The 19,838-nt window shown below is 38.7% G+C and overlaps 1 protein-coding gene across 3 annotated transcripts in view; it reads left to right on the top strand.

The window, feature by feature from the left end:
- cacna2d2a (calcium channel, voltage-dependent, alpha 2/delta subunit 2a) overlaps nt 1-19,838 on the top strand; it is a 348,071-nt gene that overhangs the window by 275,122 nt on the left and 53,111 nt on the right. For all 3 annotated transcript variants that reach the window (XM_057845730.1, XM_057845731.1, XM_057845732.1), the window contains 4 exons: nt 8,760-8,810; nt 11,709-11,808; nt 12,812-12,973; nt 17,093-17,203. In XM_057845730.1, the coding sequence (XP_057701713.1) occupies nt 8,760-8,810; nt 11,709-11,808; nt 12,812-12,973; nt 17,093-17,203 (424 nt within the window). The remainder of the gene's footprint in view (nt 1-8,759; nt 8,811-11,708; nt 11,809-12,811; nt 12,974-17,092; nt 17,204-19,838) is intronic.

A 19,838-nucleotide genomic window follows, 5' to 3' on the forward strand; every position in this document is an offset into this window, starting at 1 on the left:
AGACCATCATAATTATGACATGACACTATAATAGGCATTAATGAATGCTTATGACAGATTTCATTAAGTGTCATCTGGCAAATTATGTCACTAATTTCCATTTATGTCCCGCTCGCATCTTTTACATCCATTGAAAAGTGAGATAATTTGCCGGATGACACAAAATGACATCCGTCATAAGCATTCATTAATGCTCATGGCAGTGTCATTTCATAATTATTATGGTCTTATGGCAGTCTTATGATGTCACTGTCAAATAGTGTTACCAAATACCATAACTAGCAATTAATGAAACAACTGGAACAGTAACTGAAGAAATAATTAGCACAGAGCACAAATTTTGATTGTTATTTACATCTGTAGCGCTGCAATGCATGCTAGGCAGCATGTTGGACGGCAACAGTGTTGACAGCAGGTGGCAGCAGAGGTTGATTGACTCCCCAAAGGGAGCAGTGATGTCCAAATGAAACTTCTTGAAGCAATGAAGCTTTGCAGCCAATTGGTTGAAAGCTTCATTGTGGTTCATTTGGTTTTATGACAGTCTTATGATCCCGCTGTCAAATAAAGTGTTACCAGTTAATATCTTTTGGTGTACATATCCCATACAACAGTGAGGACAGCTGCAGCATATAGTCAGTAGTTTATCTATGAACAAATGCCGTTTTTGTGTCAAATTTGGTGGGTGGCGGCTTATAATCAGGTGCGCCTTATAGTCCGAAAATTACGGGTAGGTATTACTATCTGTTCTTATTAATCCCACATGTGTAAAAAAATACTTTCAAATAATGTTTTGAACAATATCTATTCTTGAAAGGAATCCACGGATAGAAAGACTTTTGTCTTGAGTTGAGTTTGTATATTGTGTCTAAATATTGCCATCTAGTGTATTTGTTGAACTTTCAGTTAATGATACTGTAGCGACTTAACTGTTCTGCCCAAATGCATGATGGAAAGTGGTGCAGCCATGACTGTGTGGTGGCTGCAAATGCTATATCTTCTCTGCGTTGGCTGCATTACATGGTGTTAAGGAATAATTCAACTCCTGTCATTCTTCCCCACGTTGCTTCCCACAATATTTATGGTTGTTGTGGGGGAGTTGTTGAAGCTTTTGACAGTTAAAAGCACGACCCAAATGGATGCTTGTACCTACACCACTCACTTAACGCTGCCTCTCACCTCTGTTTATAAGTAAAATGGTGCCATTGTAGGCTGTTTGCGGCAATGCGTGAGTGGGTCGTGCCGCGCATGCGTTAAATGCGTTAAATGTTTTAACGTGATTAATTTAAAAAATTAATTACCGCCCGTTAACGAGATAAATTTGACAGCCCTACTTAAAATAAGTCTGTTAAACTTATTTTCAGCTATTTTACATATTTCAAGAAATCTAAGTGAGTAAAATTTACTTAAAGCACTGGCAGATAATTTCACTTTATTTCTAGTATATTTACACTGAAAACATGGGAATTTAACTAGTTTTGAGTAGTTTTTGCAGTGTACGCCACTAGACATCTAATCAATTTTTTTAATTTCCATTCGCCGCTCCCTGCATTAGCGTTATTTTGCTTATTTTTCTGATTTATCTACAGTCAAATTTTTTAACAATTTTAAGATCTTTTAATATTTCCAGCAACCTGTCTGTCTCGGATACAGACTAGTTCAGTCTTTTGCACGCTTTGCTTCTCCTAACGTCTGAGAATAACAGAAACACTTATACTGACCAGTGTTGTTAATAACAGCATTAGAGTATAACGGCATTACATTACTAATGGTGTTATTTTTGTCAGAAGTAATCTAATTAATTATTTTTCCCATCTTTGCAACGCCATTACCGTTACTGAGGATGTAAAGGCGTGCGTTACTACAATTTGGGTAAATGACACGGAAGGGGGGAGGAGGGAAGGAGGTTATGACACCGTTGTAAACGTGATGCTAGGTGGCTCGGGGCATTAGCATAGCATTCGTGTTCTCACTAGCATTAGCATTTAGCATGGCAAGCGTAATCTTAAACGCTCATAATCTTAAACTTTTTTTTTTTTTTTACATACAGTTTATGGCGTTCAGGTGCGTAGAATTGATTACAATCAATGGACTGTTTTCCTGTTGAGTATGCATTATCAATACCAAGTGGGCATTGTCTTTGTGGATGCTACAGTATAATAATAATTTGTTTTTGTTTTTAATTACCAAAAATAGTCACTGGTCCTAAACCTTTCATATCCATAAACCTTGTGTGATTTTTTTTTTTTTTTTTTTTTTAATCAAAACAACTAGAGCAAAGATAGGAGAGGGAAGAGATTTGAGCCTCACCTGCATATTGAAAATATGTGTATGTATATTAAGGATGTGACGGTGTTACAATTTTAATCAAAATGGGTTTATTTCGGGAAAAATATTCCATGTAAACATAGGCAAATGTAACATTTTGTATTGGAAATCAAGTACGTGGCATAGACACAATAACGAGTTGCACATCTGCACTGTTAGCTTTTTTTTCTCAGGAAATTTAGCTAGCTGTTATGCTGACCAAGAAGATGAACATACTTATGTAAATAAGTGAAAAAGTGGCTTCTTCTGATTATATGTTACGCATAACACAGTTGCATGATGTTTTGTGTGACATTCAAGAAAGGCTAACATACTGTATTTATATAATTGTGAAAAATATAGGCAAGGACATGAACTTGCTCTAGCCGTTCCTTTTGCAAACTGTCTGATGATGTCAAATCCTGTGTATCATGTGATTCACTGCCTTGTTTTTTTCTACGATGATAGAGTGTTTATGCTAACAGGGTTGTGCGTTTGTGGTGAGACACACGTGCCACGAATAATATTTCAAATTTGAAATATTAGGTTTATTAAAACAAATATTACCACAGTGTTTTTAGATTAAGTCCCAGGACAAGTAAATTTGCTGAGAACCTGCATGTTTTAGTATATTTTGCATGTGGATTGTTTAAAATCTTCTCTTCTTCTTCAATGACCCTCAAAATATTTGACATTGCGGTCAACTTGTGTGTGTCAGTTATCCGTTGTGATATTTTTGCATTTGGTTAACAATGACCCAAAAAAAGACTATTGCCGTATAATTAACCTCTAGCCCTTTTAAAATAACTTCCGATTAAAACTCCTTTCTGCTCAATAAGAGATGAACCGACTGCAAAAGTTAATGAAATCCTGCAGTCGGTCCGCCGGGCGTTCCGCTTTTTCACCAACCCTCCTCTATCTCCGGATTGGGGCGCCTCCCATTCGAGAGCCTGAGGCAGCGGAGACGGGGGTCACATTCTGACCACCGCGTTCCGTCACACATACCGCCCTACTCCCAAAAAAAGAAGCCAAATTGCCGCTGTGTGCGTGGAGGCTCACTGTGCTTTCTCCAATTCAAATTAAGATTTCGGTTAATTAAAATGATAAAAAGTCATGCACGCCGATGGGCCTGGTGGTTCCAGACCTGATTTCGTACATGACGCAGTCATGCCGAGCCTCGGAATTCCTACCTTTGATGTGGCATCCTTTATAATGGAAAATAATTGGATTCCGCCTCCGTACTCACACCCCTCTTTACTACACACTTACATGTCGCCCATCTTCATTGCGACTCAGTTAATGGACCTCAGTGCTAGGGTTGCAAAATTCTGTGAATATTCAAAGTTGGAAAAGGCATTTCTATTCATTTTAATGTGGAACATGATTTGTACGCGAGTGATTTTGAGTTACATGCATACAGAATTACAGAATTAATATATCGCATCTCAAGGTACCTATGTAATTTCAATTACGAGCGAGCCGTGGATTCAGATGCTTAAGTTGCATATGAAAAGGAGAGCTATCATTTGCGATGGCTATGGATGTTTATGAAAAAACTAGCCATTTCTATTTATGCTTGAATATACTATACCTTTCCATGATATGAATTTTGATTTATTTACATAGTTAATTCATAAAGTATTTTTCGAATATATTTAAATATATCGTATTATTGTCCAAATAATCGATATTGTATCGTTTGGCAGTCTTTCAGCCAATTGAACGGACGACTTAGTCCAGGGGTCGGGAACCTTTTTGACCAAGAGAGCCAAAACATATTTTAAAATATGATTCCACGAGAGCCATACAGTCTGTGTGTGTCTATATGCTGTATGATTTATATACTGTATATATATATATATATATATATATATATATGTAAACATATGGTTGAAAACACAGACAAGGATGAAAAAGCAGTTTCTGCTCTTGCACCCATCTTTAAAATAAACTGCTTTATTTAAGCCAAAAGAACTGTTGTGTTTGATAGAACAATATGTCTATATGCTGCCATAGCAGTTTCATGGCACATTAAACGCCGACCCATTTTTAATTTGTCTGTTTTACCCTGGAGACCCCCGTTTACAGGCACCGCGCAACCGCTTTTGTTTCAACCCAGCCATAAAAAGAAGCTAAGTAATTATGTTTATTATTCAAAATGTCCGTCATATTTAGCTTAGAATCATTAATTGATGTCTAATATTTAGTTTAAAAAAACAACTTTTAAAAAATTATTCACTCGCCTATTTTAAACTTTTAAACAAATTACGTCAGAATGAAAAAAATAGTGTCTGTAAATAAGTAATGGATATCTACCTCATAACTATTGCTTAATTATATATATTTTTTTGTTACTGTCGCATTTTCCCCGATATTTTAGATGAGAAATAATCGATCCAAACAAAGAAAAATTGAAGAAGAAAAAAAAAAAAAAACGTTTAAAAGGGCAAATATATGAAAAAGAAAATCTCGACCACTCCTTGATGTCTGCGATTTCTGCATCACGACCCTTGCTATATTACCATGTTTTACCCATAAAATCCCCCCAAAATCCAGCTGTGGCCATTCACAGCTGTTTCTTGACACTCAGTGATACATGGAGTTTTTGGATCGAAACAAGGTAAGTATGCGATAATCTCGTGAAACTCATGGCGACTTTAATTATGCTCTCTCATGCTCTCACCTGTAGTTAGGGTTTCACTGTTTAATTTTTTTTTTTTTTTTGCAAATTAAATGCTCTCCTGTTCAAAAATTTTCTTCCCCCAGAAAATTGAGATTTTAAGCTTTCCAATGATATATCACACATGCATATAGGACAATTTGAAATTTGGCCAAATTCGGAGTCTCAGTGTGGAACTTCAAGTCACCTGAGTGTTTTTCATATTCTGTTGCAAGCTTGTCCGAGTTGGCTTTGTGATCACAGTTTTTTTTTTCTTGAGCGCATTTGAACGCATCAGGTAGGAGCAAAAGTGAGGGCACGCTCGGCTTTTATGAGCAGTCGCCGACTTGTGTTTGAAATAAATCTTTGGAAAACAACGAAAGCCTGACATCGTTACTTGTTATGTTACAATCAATAATGATTGGCTAGGTGGGCGCCTCATGCCCTGCTTCACTGCCCGCTCTGGGAAACACAACAAGACGGTGATTATGGCGACGGGCCAAGGAATTTCAAAGGTAGCATTCTCAAACTTGAATTATATTTAATATTGCTACTTTACGCAATATTTAAGGACAGTGTTCTGCTTATTGTGCAGGTGGCCTAACATACAGTTTCAGAGATTTGCACTGGTTAATGGTTAGTTTACATATGTGTTTTCTTAAAAGACTGTAATATATTTGATCCAAATAAATACCAAATGTTATAAAATACTGTAAATAGTGTTTTCATTCGTCATTCAGTTAATATAAACATCTTTGATGTGAAAGATGTTATAGAATGTATAATGTAACAATGTGTAGAAAATGAAAGGTAACGTCCGTTACTTTACTGAGTAACTAATTACTCTTACAATGAGGTAACTGAGTTACTCAATTACTTTTCGGGAGAAGTAATTTGTAACTAACTAATTACATTTTTTGAATAAGATTATCCACACTGGTTACGACTTGCTTTTGCTATGTGACTCCTCAAGTGAAATATGAAAAAAATACATAAAGCGGAAAACACTCAGGTGACTTGAAGTTCCGCTCTGAGACCCCCAATTTGGCCAAATTTCAAAATTGTCCGATATGCATGTGTGATACATCATTGGAAGCTTAATATCACCATTTTCATGGGGAAGAAAATTTTTTAACAGGAGGGCTTTTTTTTTTTTTTTAATGTTTTTTTTTAAACAGCAAAACCCTATCTGGAGGCGAGAGCAAGCAACAGCAGAATTACAGATGCCATGACGTTACCGAGATATTATCGGGTACTTAGCTTGTTTCGATCCAAAAACTCCATGTAGCATGTATCACTGAGTGTCAAGGTACAGCTGTGAATGGCCACAGCTGGATTTTTAGGGGATTTTATGGGTGAAACATTGCAATATGACAAGGGTCGCGATGCAGAAATCGCAGACATCAAGGAGTGGTTGAGAAGTTCTTTTTCATATATTTACCCTTTTAAACGTTTTTTTTTTTTTTTTTCATTTTTCTTTGTTTGGATCGATTATCATCTAACATATCGGAGAAAATGCGACAGTGACCAAAAAAAAAATACAATTAAACGATTGTTATGAGGTAGATATCTGACTTTTTTACAGACGCCATTTTTTTCATCGTAACATCATTTGTTTAAAAGTTTAAAATATGTGAGTGATTAATTTTTTAAAGTCGTTTTTTTTTTCAAACAAAATATTAGACATCAATTAATGATTCTAAGCTAAAAATGACAGATTTTGAATAAGAAATATAATTTATTACCTTTGTTTTATGGCTGGGTTGAAACAAAAGCGGTTGCGCGACGTCTGTAAACGGGGGTTTCTAGGGTAAAATGGACATATCGAAAATAGTTGGGGGGCTTAATATGCCATGAATCTGCTCTGGCAGCATATAGACATATATTTCTCTCAAACACAACAGTTGTTTTGGCTTAAAATACAGCAGTTTCTTTTAAAGAGGATTGCAAGAGCAGAAACTGTCTGTGTTTTCCGCCATATATATATAATGTCCTCACATGTGCATAAGGAACATGGAGATTCACTGGAAATTTATGGCATTGCAACCCAAGTTTGCTGATGTCGACATTCCTGTTGGACTTTCCAAACAGCCTTTCAGCCCAGTGGGGCCCACAAACTGAGAGGTTGGCCGCCCCCGGCCGCAAGGTCTTTCACACTGCAGGTTGGAGTGGCGGCTGCCAGTAAGCAGAGTCTTGAGAGGCTCGCGGGGGGCAGTGGCCGAGCCCACCGGGAGGCTGCGTGCCTATCAGCTCGGCTGAGCGTGAGAAATGAGCCTCTCCAGCCCTGCGGGCGTCTGGCTTCCCTCCACGCTGATAATCAGCAGAAAAAGAGCTACGGTTATTACTCTGCCAAAAATGGCCGCAAACTTGGGAGATGTTAACTCTTCACACGTAACTTACAACACAGCCACCCTAAACTATTTTGTATCTTGGGGAGATGTGAATTGAACCAATATTTTTAGCTACAGAATCAAGAGAAGTAGTTTTCAGTTGTACCGCAACTTTGAAACACGAAATTTTTGTTGTTTTTGTTGTTTTTTTGTCTTTCGTGCAAGCGAAATTGTTGTGCAATCAATAAGCCTTACCTATAACTTATACCTTTCGTCACTTCTTTTGGGGGAGGGGGGGGTCTGAGAACTGCTAATTAGAAGAAAAATATTCAAAAAGTGCTCGTGAAGAGTGCTGGTGGAAGGAAGTAATACAGTAAATCCAATATGATAAGATTTTTAAAACACAATCACTCTTCGCCTGCGACTGGCTGGCAACAAGTTCAGGGTGTACCCAGCCTCCTGCCCGTTGTTAGCTGGGATAGGCTCCAGCACCCTCGTGACCCTCATGAGGATAAGTAGTTCAGAAGATGAATGAACGAATGGCTAACAGTGCATGTTATCTAGCTAATCAGCATGGTTAACATCAATTCGTCTGCGCTATGAGGTTACTTCTCTTAGGGGATAAAAGTGGAAGCTATTTAGGAGGGATTTTTAATTGTCATATTCATGAATGATTTTTTTTTTTTTTTTTTTTTTTTGTCTTGTGACGCCAAATTTCAAGAAACACGAACAATTAAGTTGTTGGGGTTTTTTTTCATTAGCTAGCTAATTTAACATTTGCAACATTTTTTTCCCTACAACTACGAGCGCTACGTATAATAGTAAAAGAGGGAAATAATTGTGCTGAAATATCAAGTCAGTTTGTCTGCTAGTGTACTTTTTTGACACCATGGGATTGTGGCTGCGTTTTTTAAAAATTTATTATTTGTATTCAAGTTTTACTAAGTTTTCTCACTGTCTATATCGGTATCCGTGGCAGGTCATGAGAAAATTGCAACGGCTGAGTCCCAAAGGCTCAAAACAGTTCAGCCAGTATGTTCCTTCCCAGCCAGTTATATTCCTATGGACTCCCACACATTTCTCACGTTCTGTCAAGGTTTTTTGTGGATGAAACATGGACAAACATTCCTTGGTGTGAACAAGGACAGGGCATTGTGTTATTTTCCTCTGAGATGTCTTTGTACAATTGATTTAGTCACTCTCACTGAGTAAAGATGAGGATCTGTGTGTTGGTGAGAGCCCAACAGCAAAGTGCCGCATACAACGCCACCTATTAAGTCTTCTAAGCACATAAGCCTTTTTCACTGTGCTCTAGCTTAAGTGGGCTCAGCCGCGGTCACTCGCATTATCGCGGCTCAGCTTATTTCAACTTTGGCTCTTTTTTTTAACATGTTCCCTTTTCACAGAGATTGTTGAAACAAATAAAATGCCAGGTCCATTGTGTCCTTTTTTTCTCTTCTTTACAGGTACATTCAAGGTGCATCCTCTCCAAAGGACATGGTCATCATCGTGGATGTGTGAGTATCTTTTCACCATGTTTTAGTTGAAAACACAAAGGGCGCTAGTGCCACCTGTTGGTCTATGCGAAGCCTGAATTATGAGTTGAATTGAGACCTAAGTGTGCTCCTACTCTACACTGAAGATATCTTTACTTGTAAATGGTTCATAAATAAATGCTTGATGGCACGCCATGGCACCTGTTTATGATACCAAGGGCAAACGGGGTGGATAATAACGGTGAGGGTAACATAACTTGAATTGAACACAAAAGAATTGAACACAACCAATGCATGTTATCTTTTTAATAAAATAAAAAAGTAATTAATTCAAGATACAATGTACATTTTAAATCTGTTTATGACCTCTTTATTGCATATTAATGACACCAGGGTCGCGTTCATGGCAAGCTCATCTTGTTTTTGAATTTTTATTTTTAACACGCTTGTAACAATGTTACATGGTTCTAACATGTTATTTCACATTTATAATATGTTTGTAGCGTTTACAACTTTATATAACATGTTTCTTGTATTAGGTGTTTATAATATTTTGCAGCTGGTATGATTCACAACATGTGTATTTGGATGTTTCATATGTTTATAACATGTTTATTATGTTAAATCATTGACCGCCCATAGACTTCATAATATATCGACGGGAGCGCGGGGCTGATTAATAGGGGGCCTATCTCCGTCAAAGCTGACCGAGTGGAAACACGGACAAAGAACTTTATACGTTTAAAATTGTTGTGAATAAATGCTTGAATCCCTGATTTTTTTTATAGATATGGATGTAAAACAGTCTCGATTCTTGGTTAAAAGCAAAAAAAACAAAACGGGCAGTTCGCATTTATTTTACGTAAATATGTCGCATTTGCTGCTGGTCGATAAGCCACTGTGGCGCCACCTTATCACCACAAAGAGCTTTTTACGTTGAAAATTCTTGTGAATAAATGCTTAAATCCATGAATTCTTTATAGATACGGATGTAAAACAGTCTTGATTCTTGGTTAAAAGCAAAAAAAAAAAAAAAAAAAAAAAGCAGTTAGCATTTATGTTACATAAATATGTTGAATGTGCTGCTAGTCTTTAAGCCACTGTGGCATCGCCTTATCACCACAAATATCTTTTTACGTTGAAAATTCTTGTTAATAAATGCTTAAATCCCTGAATTCTTTATAGATATGGACGTAAAACAATCTCGATTCTTTGTTAAAAAAGCAAAGAACCGGGCAGTTAGCATTTATTTTATGTAAATATGTCGAATGTGCTGCTAGTGCTTAAGCCACTGTGGGACCGTTTTATCACCACAAAGAGGTTTTTACGTTGAAAATTCTTGTGAATAAATGCTTAAATCCCTGAATTCTTTATAGATATGAATGTAAAACAGTCTCGATTCTTGGTTAAAAGCAAAAAAACAGGCAGTTAGCATTTATTTTACGTAAATATTGCGAATTATGACGGCAATGCCGTAGCGGTTAATTTCTCCCATTGATTTTTTTCACAACATTTCAAAATGCATGCATGGTACGAAAAATATAATTACCTTGAATCCTCGAACAAATCACTCCTGAGACAATCCTTCCTGTTTGTATGCGATACAGCTTTTGTAATTTTTAAACCTAAATCCGGCATTGGATCGCTGCATCGTGGTTGAGAATAACTGCGACCGACTTCAACCAACTGAAGCGGTGTGTGGGATAGCCCCCTACTTGAAGGCGTGGCGCAGTGTCTGGGGAATGTGTCCCGTCAATATCATTATGAAGTCTATGGACGTCGAATGCATTTGAACATATGTGCAATAAATGGTCACATATTAGTGCCATTTACAGGGATACACATCCGTTCTGTTTGGACTGGGAAGGGTGGCAGCAATCGTTCAATCACCCCTCTCAGTTCAAATACCTCTGTGAAGTTAGCCCCCCTATCAGATGGAAATTTATAGAAAAATTATGCCATTCATTTGTGCTTGGTTTGTGCTCATTTGTGCTGAAAAGATTATCGTTTTTGAGACATTAATTCTTTTATTGGTCAATCTAAGATCAACCAGCCCCCCATTTTGATCAAAAATGGTGTCAATCGTTTGTGCTACGTTTGTGCTGGTTTGTTCTGTAAAAAATGTCATTTGTGCTGCTATCGTTTATGAGATATTTATATATTAATTTCGAGTGATGACATCAACTCTGTAGCGGCTGACAAAGCGTACCAATTCTTTCAATAACAGATGGGTGTCATAACAACTACCGGTAGTGCAAAAGTAGCACAAACAAATGGCACCCCTTCGCGTCCAATTTGCACTAAATGTGGGGCTTAAAATTTTAAATTTCACGCGATAACGGGACTCGTAGCCCACCATTTTCAGCTATTTTTAATCAAAATGGGGGGCTGGTTGACCTCAGATTGACCTATAAAACTATTGTTAATATCTCAAAAACAACAGCAGCACAAACGAAAAAAGTTTCAGCACAAACCTAGCACAAACAATTAACATCATTTTTCTATAAATTTGCGTCTAATGGAGGGCCAACTTCACGGAGGTCGTTCATTTTAAATGAATTGACTGTCTGTCTCTGTCTATGGCAGCCAGTGTGTTAATTTATGAGATCACAACAAAGCCATTGCAACAGAAGAAAGATCTGTTTCCTTTGTTTGACAGGTATAAGTGGTAATGGTCCAAAGTTACTGTGTGGTCAATATTAAAACAGCTCGTTTTTGGAGCAGATCTCGTTCGTCTATCATCATCAATTGCAGCCAATGAGTTAAATATGTCAATAACCTGTTACATTAATTTAGTGTGTCTATATGTTAGTTCAATAAGCTGCACAAAATGGATATTACATGTTTATATGAGGTTTATTTCACTCCGAGCAATTTCACAAAATGGACATGAGGGAATTAGGATCTCACTTTTTCCAGGAGTGGGAGTGTCAGCGGTCTCACACTCAAGTTGATGAAGACCTCAGTCATCAAGATGCTGGACACACTCTCGGACGATGACTACGTGAATGTTGCCAGAGTAAGGAGACGCACACACTTGCTCACAGGAGGCAGTCGTTAAGAAAATATGCAGCGTGTTCATTAAGCAGGTGTTAATGAAGCGAGTAAGTAGTAGTAAGCAGGCTGCACTGGGAGTTTATGTTGCTTCCTGTGGGAGCGCGCCACTTTTTTGTTATAATCCTTGTGCTGTTCTTTGCCATGCCAGCCACCAGACCTATCAAGTCTAACATATAGGACAAATACCAAATTTACTCTATATTGCAGGACACATGCGCACACAAGGGACTCTTGTTTTGGTGACTGTTTAGACACGTCCGCCAGTAATCCCCTATAATCCACTGTATGCCGCTAAATCTGCACAAAATGAGTGAAATTATCTTGGATGGCGAGGGTGGGGGTGAGTTCTGATTCCTGCCATCTGTAAAGAAAGTATAAGCTTATGGAATATTGATTTGTTTGCCAACTGAAGCTGCAATAACGGCAGCAACAAAAAAAAAAACGATGGGAAATGCTGTAGTTTTATATAATTAAATTGACTTTTACTTTATCCCTCGCTATTTATTCAGCTTTCTCGTTAATCTGATGACTAAATGAGCCATTTAACGAGATACAAAGATGTGCAATTTCTTGAATGAATATGAATATGAGAGGGGGGAAAAAACAGCATTTCAGCATTTATGCCTTGACCAGTGTCATGAGTTTTTTCAAGATGCAAGCCACTGTTTGGCAGATATACTGTATACCCGACATGCAAACGATCGCAGCTAAAGGCTAATTGTCTGGATGAGATTAAACACATTATATTACCTTGGCTGAGTTTCTCTTTGGTGCTTTATACAGAGTTGAGGTGCACCTGTTCTTTGCTTTCAAAGTTGTAATTACCAGCATTTACTGCCAGCCTGAGAGTCACAGGGCAGCCTGCATCTGCATGCACGCCCACGTCTGCTTCTCATTGCTGCACACATGGCGACAGATGCTGTTTTGGTCTTATCACGTTGTCTTTGTGTTTTTCCCTCTCGCAGTTTAATGACGAGGCTGACGCCGTGGTGCCCTGCTTTAGGACTTTGGTTCAAGCCAATGTACGCAACAAGAAGATCTTCAAGGAGGCCGTCATGCACATGCAAGCCAAAGGAACCACCGACTACAAGTCTGGCTTCACATTTGCCTTCGAGCAGCTTCTTAATGTAAGTGTGACATGGAATAGATGCAACTGTTCTACAATTAGCCTCCAAAATCCGACATTATGATTTCTGCAAAATCTTTACACTTATCCGTCTATATCTGAGGAGACATACCATAATTAGTTTTATTCAGAGGCCTATTATGTCTTCCAGACCATATCAATGTAGGATAGTTTTATATTTTCACTAGAGATAGACCAATATGGGCTTTTCAAAGGCCGATGCCGTTACCGATTAAAGAAAAAAACTGTTTGCCGAAATCTCAAGCCGATTTTTTTGAGACGATGTTTGAGACAGATATCCTTGGTTTTCTGAGCACAATGATTATGAAAGGCAATTGAAACGCTCATTATGCTACTTCCTTTTGTAGCACTGGCCATTAAAATGGTAAAAAAAAATCACAAATAACAAAGATCACCAGCCAAACTGTGAAAATAGCAGATATCACATTACATCGGCTATACACAAAGGTGGATAGTGAACCATTACATTTACTCTGTTATGTTTACTTGAGTAACTTTTTGAGAAAAATGTACAGTGTATCACAAAAGTGAGTACACCCCTCGCATTTATGCAGATATTGAAATCTACCTTTTCATGGGACAACGCTGACAAAATGACACTTTGACACAATGCAGTGCAGCTTATATAATAGTTAATTTATTTCCCCCTTAAAAAAACTCAAAATATAGCCATTAATATCTAAACCCATGGCAACAAAAGTGAGTACACCGCATGGGAACTACGTACATCCCTAAATGTCCAAATTGAGTACTGCTCGTCACTTTCCCTCCAAAATGTCATGTGACTCGTTATAGGAGTGCTGTCAGGATTGCTGCAGAGATTGAAGAGGTAGAGGGTCAGCCTGTTAGTGCTCAGACCATACGCTGCACTCTATATCAAATTGGTGCGCATGGCTGTCACCCCAGGAGGAAGCTTATGTTCTTGAGTGCTTTTTTTGATGGCTCCTTTTACTTGAGTAATATTATTTAGAAGTGACGCTACTCGAGTAAAATGTTTGCCTACTCTACCCACCTCTGGTTATACATGGGCTTATATCAACCGATCTTGGAAAAAGTCATTATAGGTCCCATATATCAGCTGGTCTACATATCAATCACCTTTTTAAGATCATCACCCAAACCGTTAAAATAATTATCCTATCGGACCGCCGATATATCGGTCAACCTCACAAATTCTATTCTAATTTACTGATAAATACAGTACTTTAACAGCACAATTTTGCATTTTTAACTAATCCACTGCCATTGACAGTGATAGACATCAAATCCATTTCAACTGGGGTAGCTGGCATTGAGTGATCATTTTTCACTGCCGCTGACAGCGATAGTCTGCTTTGACTGGAATGGGCTGCCAGCATTACCCAGTCCAAAAGGAGTGTACAGTAGTAATGATTTAAACAACTGTGCTTAATTGTGCAGCAAAAGTTCGTCAGCAAAAAAAAAATAGTCTAGTGTTACAATTTATTTATTTATTTTCCTGTGTTTTTTTTTATTTTTTTTTTTTATGTAAAGATCAGCAAAATTACCGGTCGCATGAGTGCAAGTAGATGAAAATGGACTTATACTGTGTCAAATGTTATAGGGGTCAAAAGGCCCCCATTTAGGAACAGCCTGAAGACTTCATCCCTATTATTTTAGTAATATTTCGATATTTGATATGAGGTGGCTATGACAGTGTGTGCCACATATTATGAAATATGTCCATATTAATGCATTTTGTCCACTTCCAAAATACCAGGATTTATGCAATACATTGAAAACAGCATATTATGTCAAAGCACTTGCCTACACGATAATATTCTTAAATGTTAGACAATTTTTCAGGTTTTTAGATTGTTTACCCAGAAATAACCAATTTCATTTCAATTCATACCCATTTTCACTTAAGTTGCTTGGATTTTAACATTTCTTCCAGATGTATCTAAAAAACTGATTAACACTTTTGACCTAATTTTTTATTTTTTAGTGACACAAATTTAGTAAAGTTTCACTAAATTTATCCAGGAAGCATTTTGCATCTAGACCAGTGTTGTTTTAAAAGGTGGGACTACTGTCTCCCAAAAATTGGCAATTTTTTTGCTATTTTAGCAACAAACAAACAAAAAACATACATCAATGCACATGATTTGATTTCAAATGCCACAAAAAAAATCATGTTGGTGGACCAGATCTGACCACCGGGCCTTGAGATTATTACTTGTGAACTATAATAAGTATACGAGTGAGGAGTGAGATGTAGCAGATCCTTGCTGACTTGAGAGAAGTGGGGCAACTGTTAGACAGATATGCTAATCACTAATTCATTGTGCTGGCTAGCCACTAATAATAGTTGCTGTGGTCTGCTATGGCAAGGTGTGTCTCTGTCAGCAGCACAGGTGCAGCCCCCACCCCCCCTCGCCTCAATCCAGCCCGTGTGCAGTCGTGTACTCCAGCAGGCCAACACCCTAATGGGCTCTGATGGGATGATTGATGAGCACGGCCTAGCAGAGATCAGCCTCTCTTTATATTCCTCTGCTGGCTTGGAGGCACACAGCCAAGTGTGGCGCTTACATACACACACACGCACACACACACACACACACCCATATTGCATGCATGCACTTCTACTGCAAGAAATAAAAAAGGCCATTTTTAATCGCTGTCTGCTGCGTCGTTGCTCTTATGACTGGTGGCAGAAGCCCTATCAAATATGTAATTGTGGCGACATTATTTATCATTATTAGGGGCTTGTCAGATGGCTGGCAGCGGTGGCTGTGCCAGCTGCTGCACCGACACAAGACTGGATACTACTCATTCAGTGCCATTGACAGCGATACATGTCCAATTTATTTGGATAGGGAGAAGCTAGCAGCGATAATATGAATAGATGCTCACATCTGAAACTTTCACTTCCAATTAAATCTGATTTGCTGACAGCATTTCCCAATTTGAATGGATTGGATAACGATAGCCATCAATTGTTACGGATAAACTCTCACCTAAGAAACATTCACTTCTACTGAAACGTTCATTCGCTTCCAGCCTCTGCTCGTTCAAATAGATAAATAGATGTCTATCACCTTCAATGGCAGCCAATGAGTTGAAAGGACACACAATGCAGAAAAACAGTGTCAGGTACATATTATGGGTAACAGATGATGAACAAAAATGGCGGAATTAATTATGTTTATGTCTTATTGGATATTGGAGGTAAACTGTAGAGTGTCTCTGCTCTGCATTTCCTGTGTGGAAATTGTAAAAAAAAAAAAAAAAAAAACCAACTCAATTTGTACCGTATTTTCCGCACTATAAGGCGCACCTAAAAGCCTTCAATTTTCTCAAAAGCTGACCCTGCTTGTTATAATCCGATGTGCCTTATATATGGATCAATACTGGTTAATCATGGCATGACATTCCCTTTAGCGACACTCCATTTAGTGAATGCATAATGCAACACCAAACACTGCTAGTACTACTACTGCGCCTTATAACATTGTGCGCCCTATATATGAAGTAAGTTTTAAAATATGCCATTCATTGAAGGTGTGCCTTACACTCCAATGTGCCTTATAGTGTGGAAAGTATAGTACTTTCCATGTTTGTTATTGTCATAATTAGGTGTGTTACGTTCAATAAAGATTCTAAATCTGGGTTGGCGATTTCATTTTATCCACAGTCCACATCATAGTTACGTTTTCTCTCAGAGGGTCCTTATGAGGGCTTTATGTTATTACATGTACTCCAAACAAATTAAAAGATATGTGTTTTTAAATCAGAATCCAGTGAAAACTGTCTTTAAAAGTGATAAAGAAATGTGCAATTTGGTATTTTAACAAGGAGCATGAAGTTGAGTCACATGATTTGCTTTTGCAGGCCACGTAATATGATGAAGCGGGCCAGATTGGGCCCCCGTGCTTTGAGTTTAACACCAACGCTATAACAATGTGAGCACTGCCATTGACGCTCAACCAATCCAGGGTGTTTCTCACACCCAAAGTCAGCTTGAATGTCCTCACCAACGGGCCTAATGAGTACCTAAAAATAATGGATGGTGTATTTACCATGTAATGGAGTAGCACAACAGCTCACCCGTATCTTTGCCTTTCTTTCTTTTTGACAGGAGACCAGTGCTCCTCGGGCCAACTGCAATAAGATGATCATGATGTTTACAGACGGTGGGGAGGATCGAGCGCAAGAAATCTTCGAAAAATACAACTGGCCCAACAAAACGGTCAGGCGCTGACAAAAGAATTACACATGAAAGTCTTGTCTGTACGCGCTGACCTTGTGTCATCAGCACGCGAGTCGTATAATTTCCCCATTTTAGTGTGTTTGTCTTTGTTCATCTCTTGTGTTATCGCCGCCGGTGTTAACAGCTTTGACCTGCTAACTAATTAGCTGCTTTATCGCCAAAAGCCGGTAAAAAAATAAAATTACAGCCAATAGTGTGCAGCACTGTTTCCGGCCTCCCCCATCTCATATTCAATCCGGCTATCCATTACTATCTACTTGTATACCGACAGCTACTGTCATACAGGAATAATCTGCATTCCGACAAGCAGCTCTCTGGTTTTTTTTTTGCAGGGCAGCTGTAGAAGAGGCATCTAGTAGGCTAATCTAATCTCACTCTGCGTTTTTGTGTTTTTGGCACATGAAGGCAGAGGTAATGCTTTCCATTGTAAGGTGTTGGATCGCCGGGTATTAGCTTTTCTGCATATACGACCCTCCTAGAATCACATTTTCTTATCCATTTTGGAGGGGGAGGAGGCCCTCAATATGCCCAAAAATTGGATACGCATTTTTAAAAAAAAGTCTCAAAAGAACCATCTCTGACAGGCTAGAGCAGGGGTAACCAACTCTGATCCTCGAGGGCCCCTATCCATCTTATTTTCCATGTCTCCCTCCTTTAAAACACCTGAATCAAATGATCAGCTCATTAGTAAGCTCTGCAGGTGCCTGATAACGATCCTAATTATTTGAGTCAGGTGTGTTGGAGGAGGGAGACATGGAAAACAAGCTGGATCGGGGCCCTCGAGGACCGACGTTGGCTACCCCTGGGCTAGAGTATCATACATTTAAATCAGGGGTGCCCAAGTCCGGTCCGCGAGATCCCCTAGCTTATTTTCTATGTCTTCCTCCTCCAACACACCTGAATCAAATGATGAGGATCGTTGTCAGGCTCCTGCAAAGCTTGCTAATGAGCTGATCTTTTGATTCAGGTGTGTTCAAGGAGGGAGACATGGAAAACAAGCTGGATAGGGGCTCTCGAGGACCGGACTTGGACACCCGTTTTAAATGATTCAATTAATTTCCCGTAATTCTCGCTCTATAAAGCGCACCTGACTATAAGACGCCACCTACTAAGTTTGACATGAAAACGACATTTGTTCATAGATAAGCCGCAGCTATCCTCACGGTATTATGGGATATTTACACCAAAAGATATTAACCGGTAACACTATCTGACAGCTGCATCATACGACTGTCATAAAACCTAATGAACCACCATAAGGCTTATAACCAATTGCAGTCTGCTTTCCAGTCAATTGGTTCAAAGCTTCATTGCCCCAGGAAGCTTCATTTGGCCATCACTGCTTCCTTAGGGGGGACAGTCAACCTCTGCTGCCACCTGCTGTCAACACTGATGTTGTCCAACATGCCTCGTAGCATGCATTGCACCGCTACAGATGTAAATAACATTCAAAATTCATGTTCTGTGCGAATTACTTCTTCAGTTACTGTTCCAGTTGTATAATTAATTGCTAGTTATGGTATTTGGTAACACTTTATTTGACAGCAGTGCCATAAGACTATCATAATTATGACATGACACTGCCATGAGCATTAATGAATGCTTATGACATGTCATTTTGTGTCATCCGGCAAATTATCTCACTTTTGAAAGGATGTAAAAGATCTGAGCTGGACATAAATGAAGTTCGTGACATCATTTGCCGGATGACATTTAATGACATCTGCCATTAGCATTCAGTAATGCCCATGATAATGTCATGTCACAAGTATGACGGTCTTTTAACGCCGCTGTCAAATAAAGTGTTACCTATCAACCCAAATAAATCAACAGATAAGCCGCACTGAACTATAAGCTGCAGAATTCAAAATGAAGGGAAAGAGAAGCAGGGGACAGCGTGCTGTGACATCATGACCCTCGCGAGACTCCATAGACGAATCACGTAATCATCGATGGCTAAGCTAGGCTAATAGAAACTCTCATAAAGAAGAATTCAACTATTTTTTCCCTCAAACTTTTCACGACCCTAACCCTACCTAACCCTAAACCCTAACCCAAATTCTCCAGAATACAACAAGTTCATTAGCGAGGGAATCGGATCAATCGATAAGAAATTATCGGTTGCATTAGAAATCCTACAAGCCAAGATTAAAGATTTAAAAGAAAGCCTTGTGTTTACACAGCACGAGGTATCATTCCTCAAGTCGGAAAACGCTATGCTTAAAGATGCCATCGATTCGACGGCAGGAGAATTAGAAGTTATCAAAAAAGAACAGTATAATGAAAGAATCAATTTTAGACATCCAATCAAGGACCATGTGAGCCAATTTAATTTTCTCTGGCATTGAAGAAGGCACAGTGGACAAACCAGAAGCCCTCGTTAAGTCATTTATGGCAACATCTCTCAAGTTTCTTTAAGAAACGGTGGACTCAATTGCGTTTGTAAGGGTACATCCTCTTGAAAAGCCTAGAGGAAATGGTCCGCGTCCATCAATCGCCAAGTTCAAGCTCTACCTGCAGAAAGTACTGGTGGGATGGTTGGGACCTGTTGGGGGTGGGGGTACCTCACGGCTGCCTCCTCACCACAGGCCCCGCCATCTCTGCACCTTTTTTA

Source organism: Corythoichthys intestinalis, chromosome 9 (genome assembly GCF_030265065.1).
Source record: "Corythoichthys intestinalis isolate RoL2023-P3 chromosome 9, ASM3026506v1, whole genome shotgun sequence".
NCBI lineage: Eukaryota > Metazoa > Chordata > Actinopteri > Syngnathiformes > Syngnathidae > Corythoichthys > Corythoichthys intestinalis.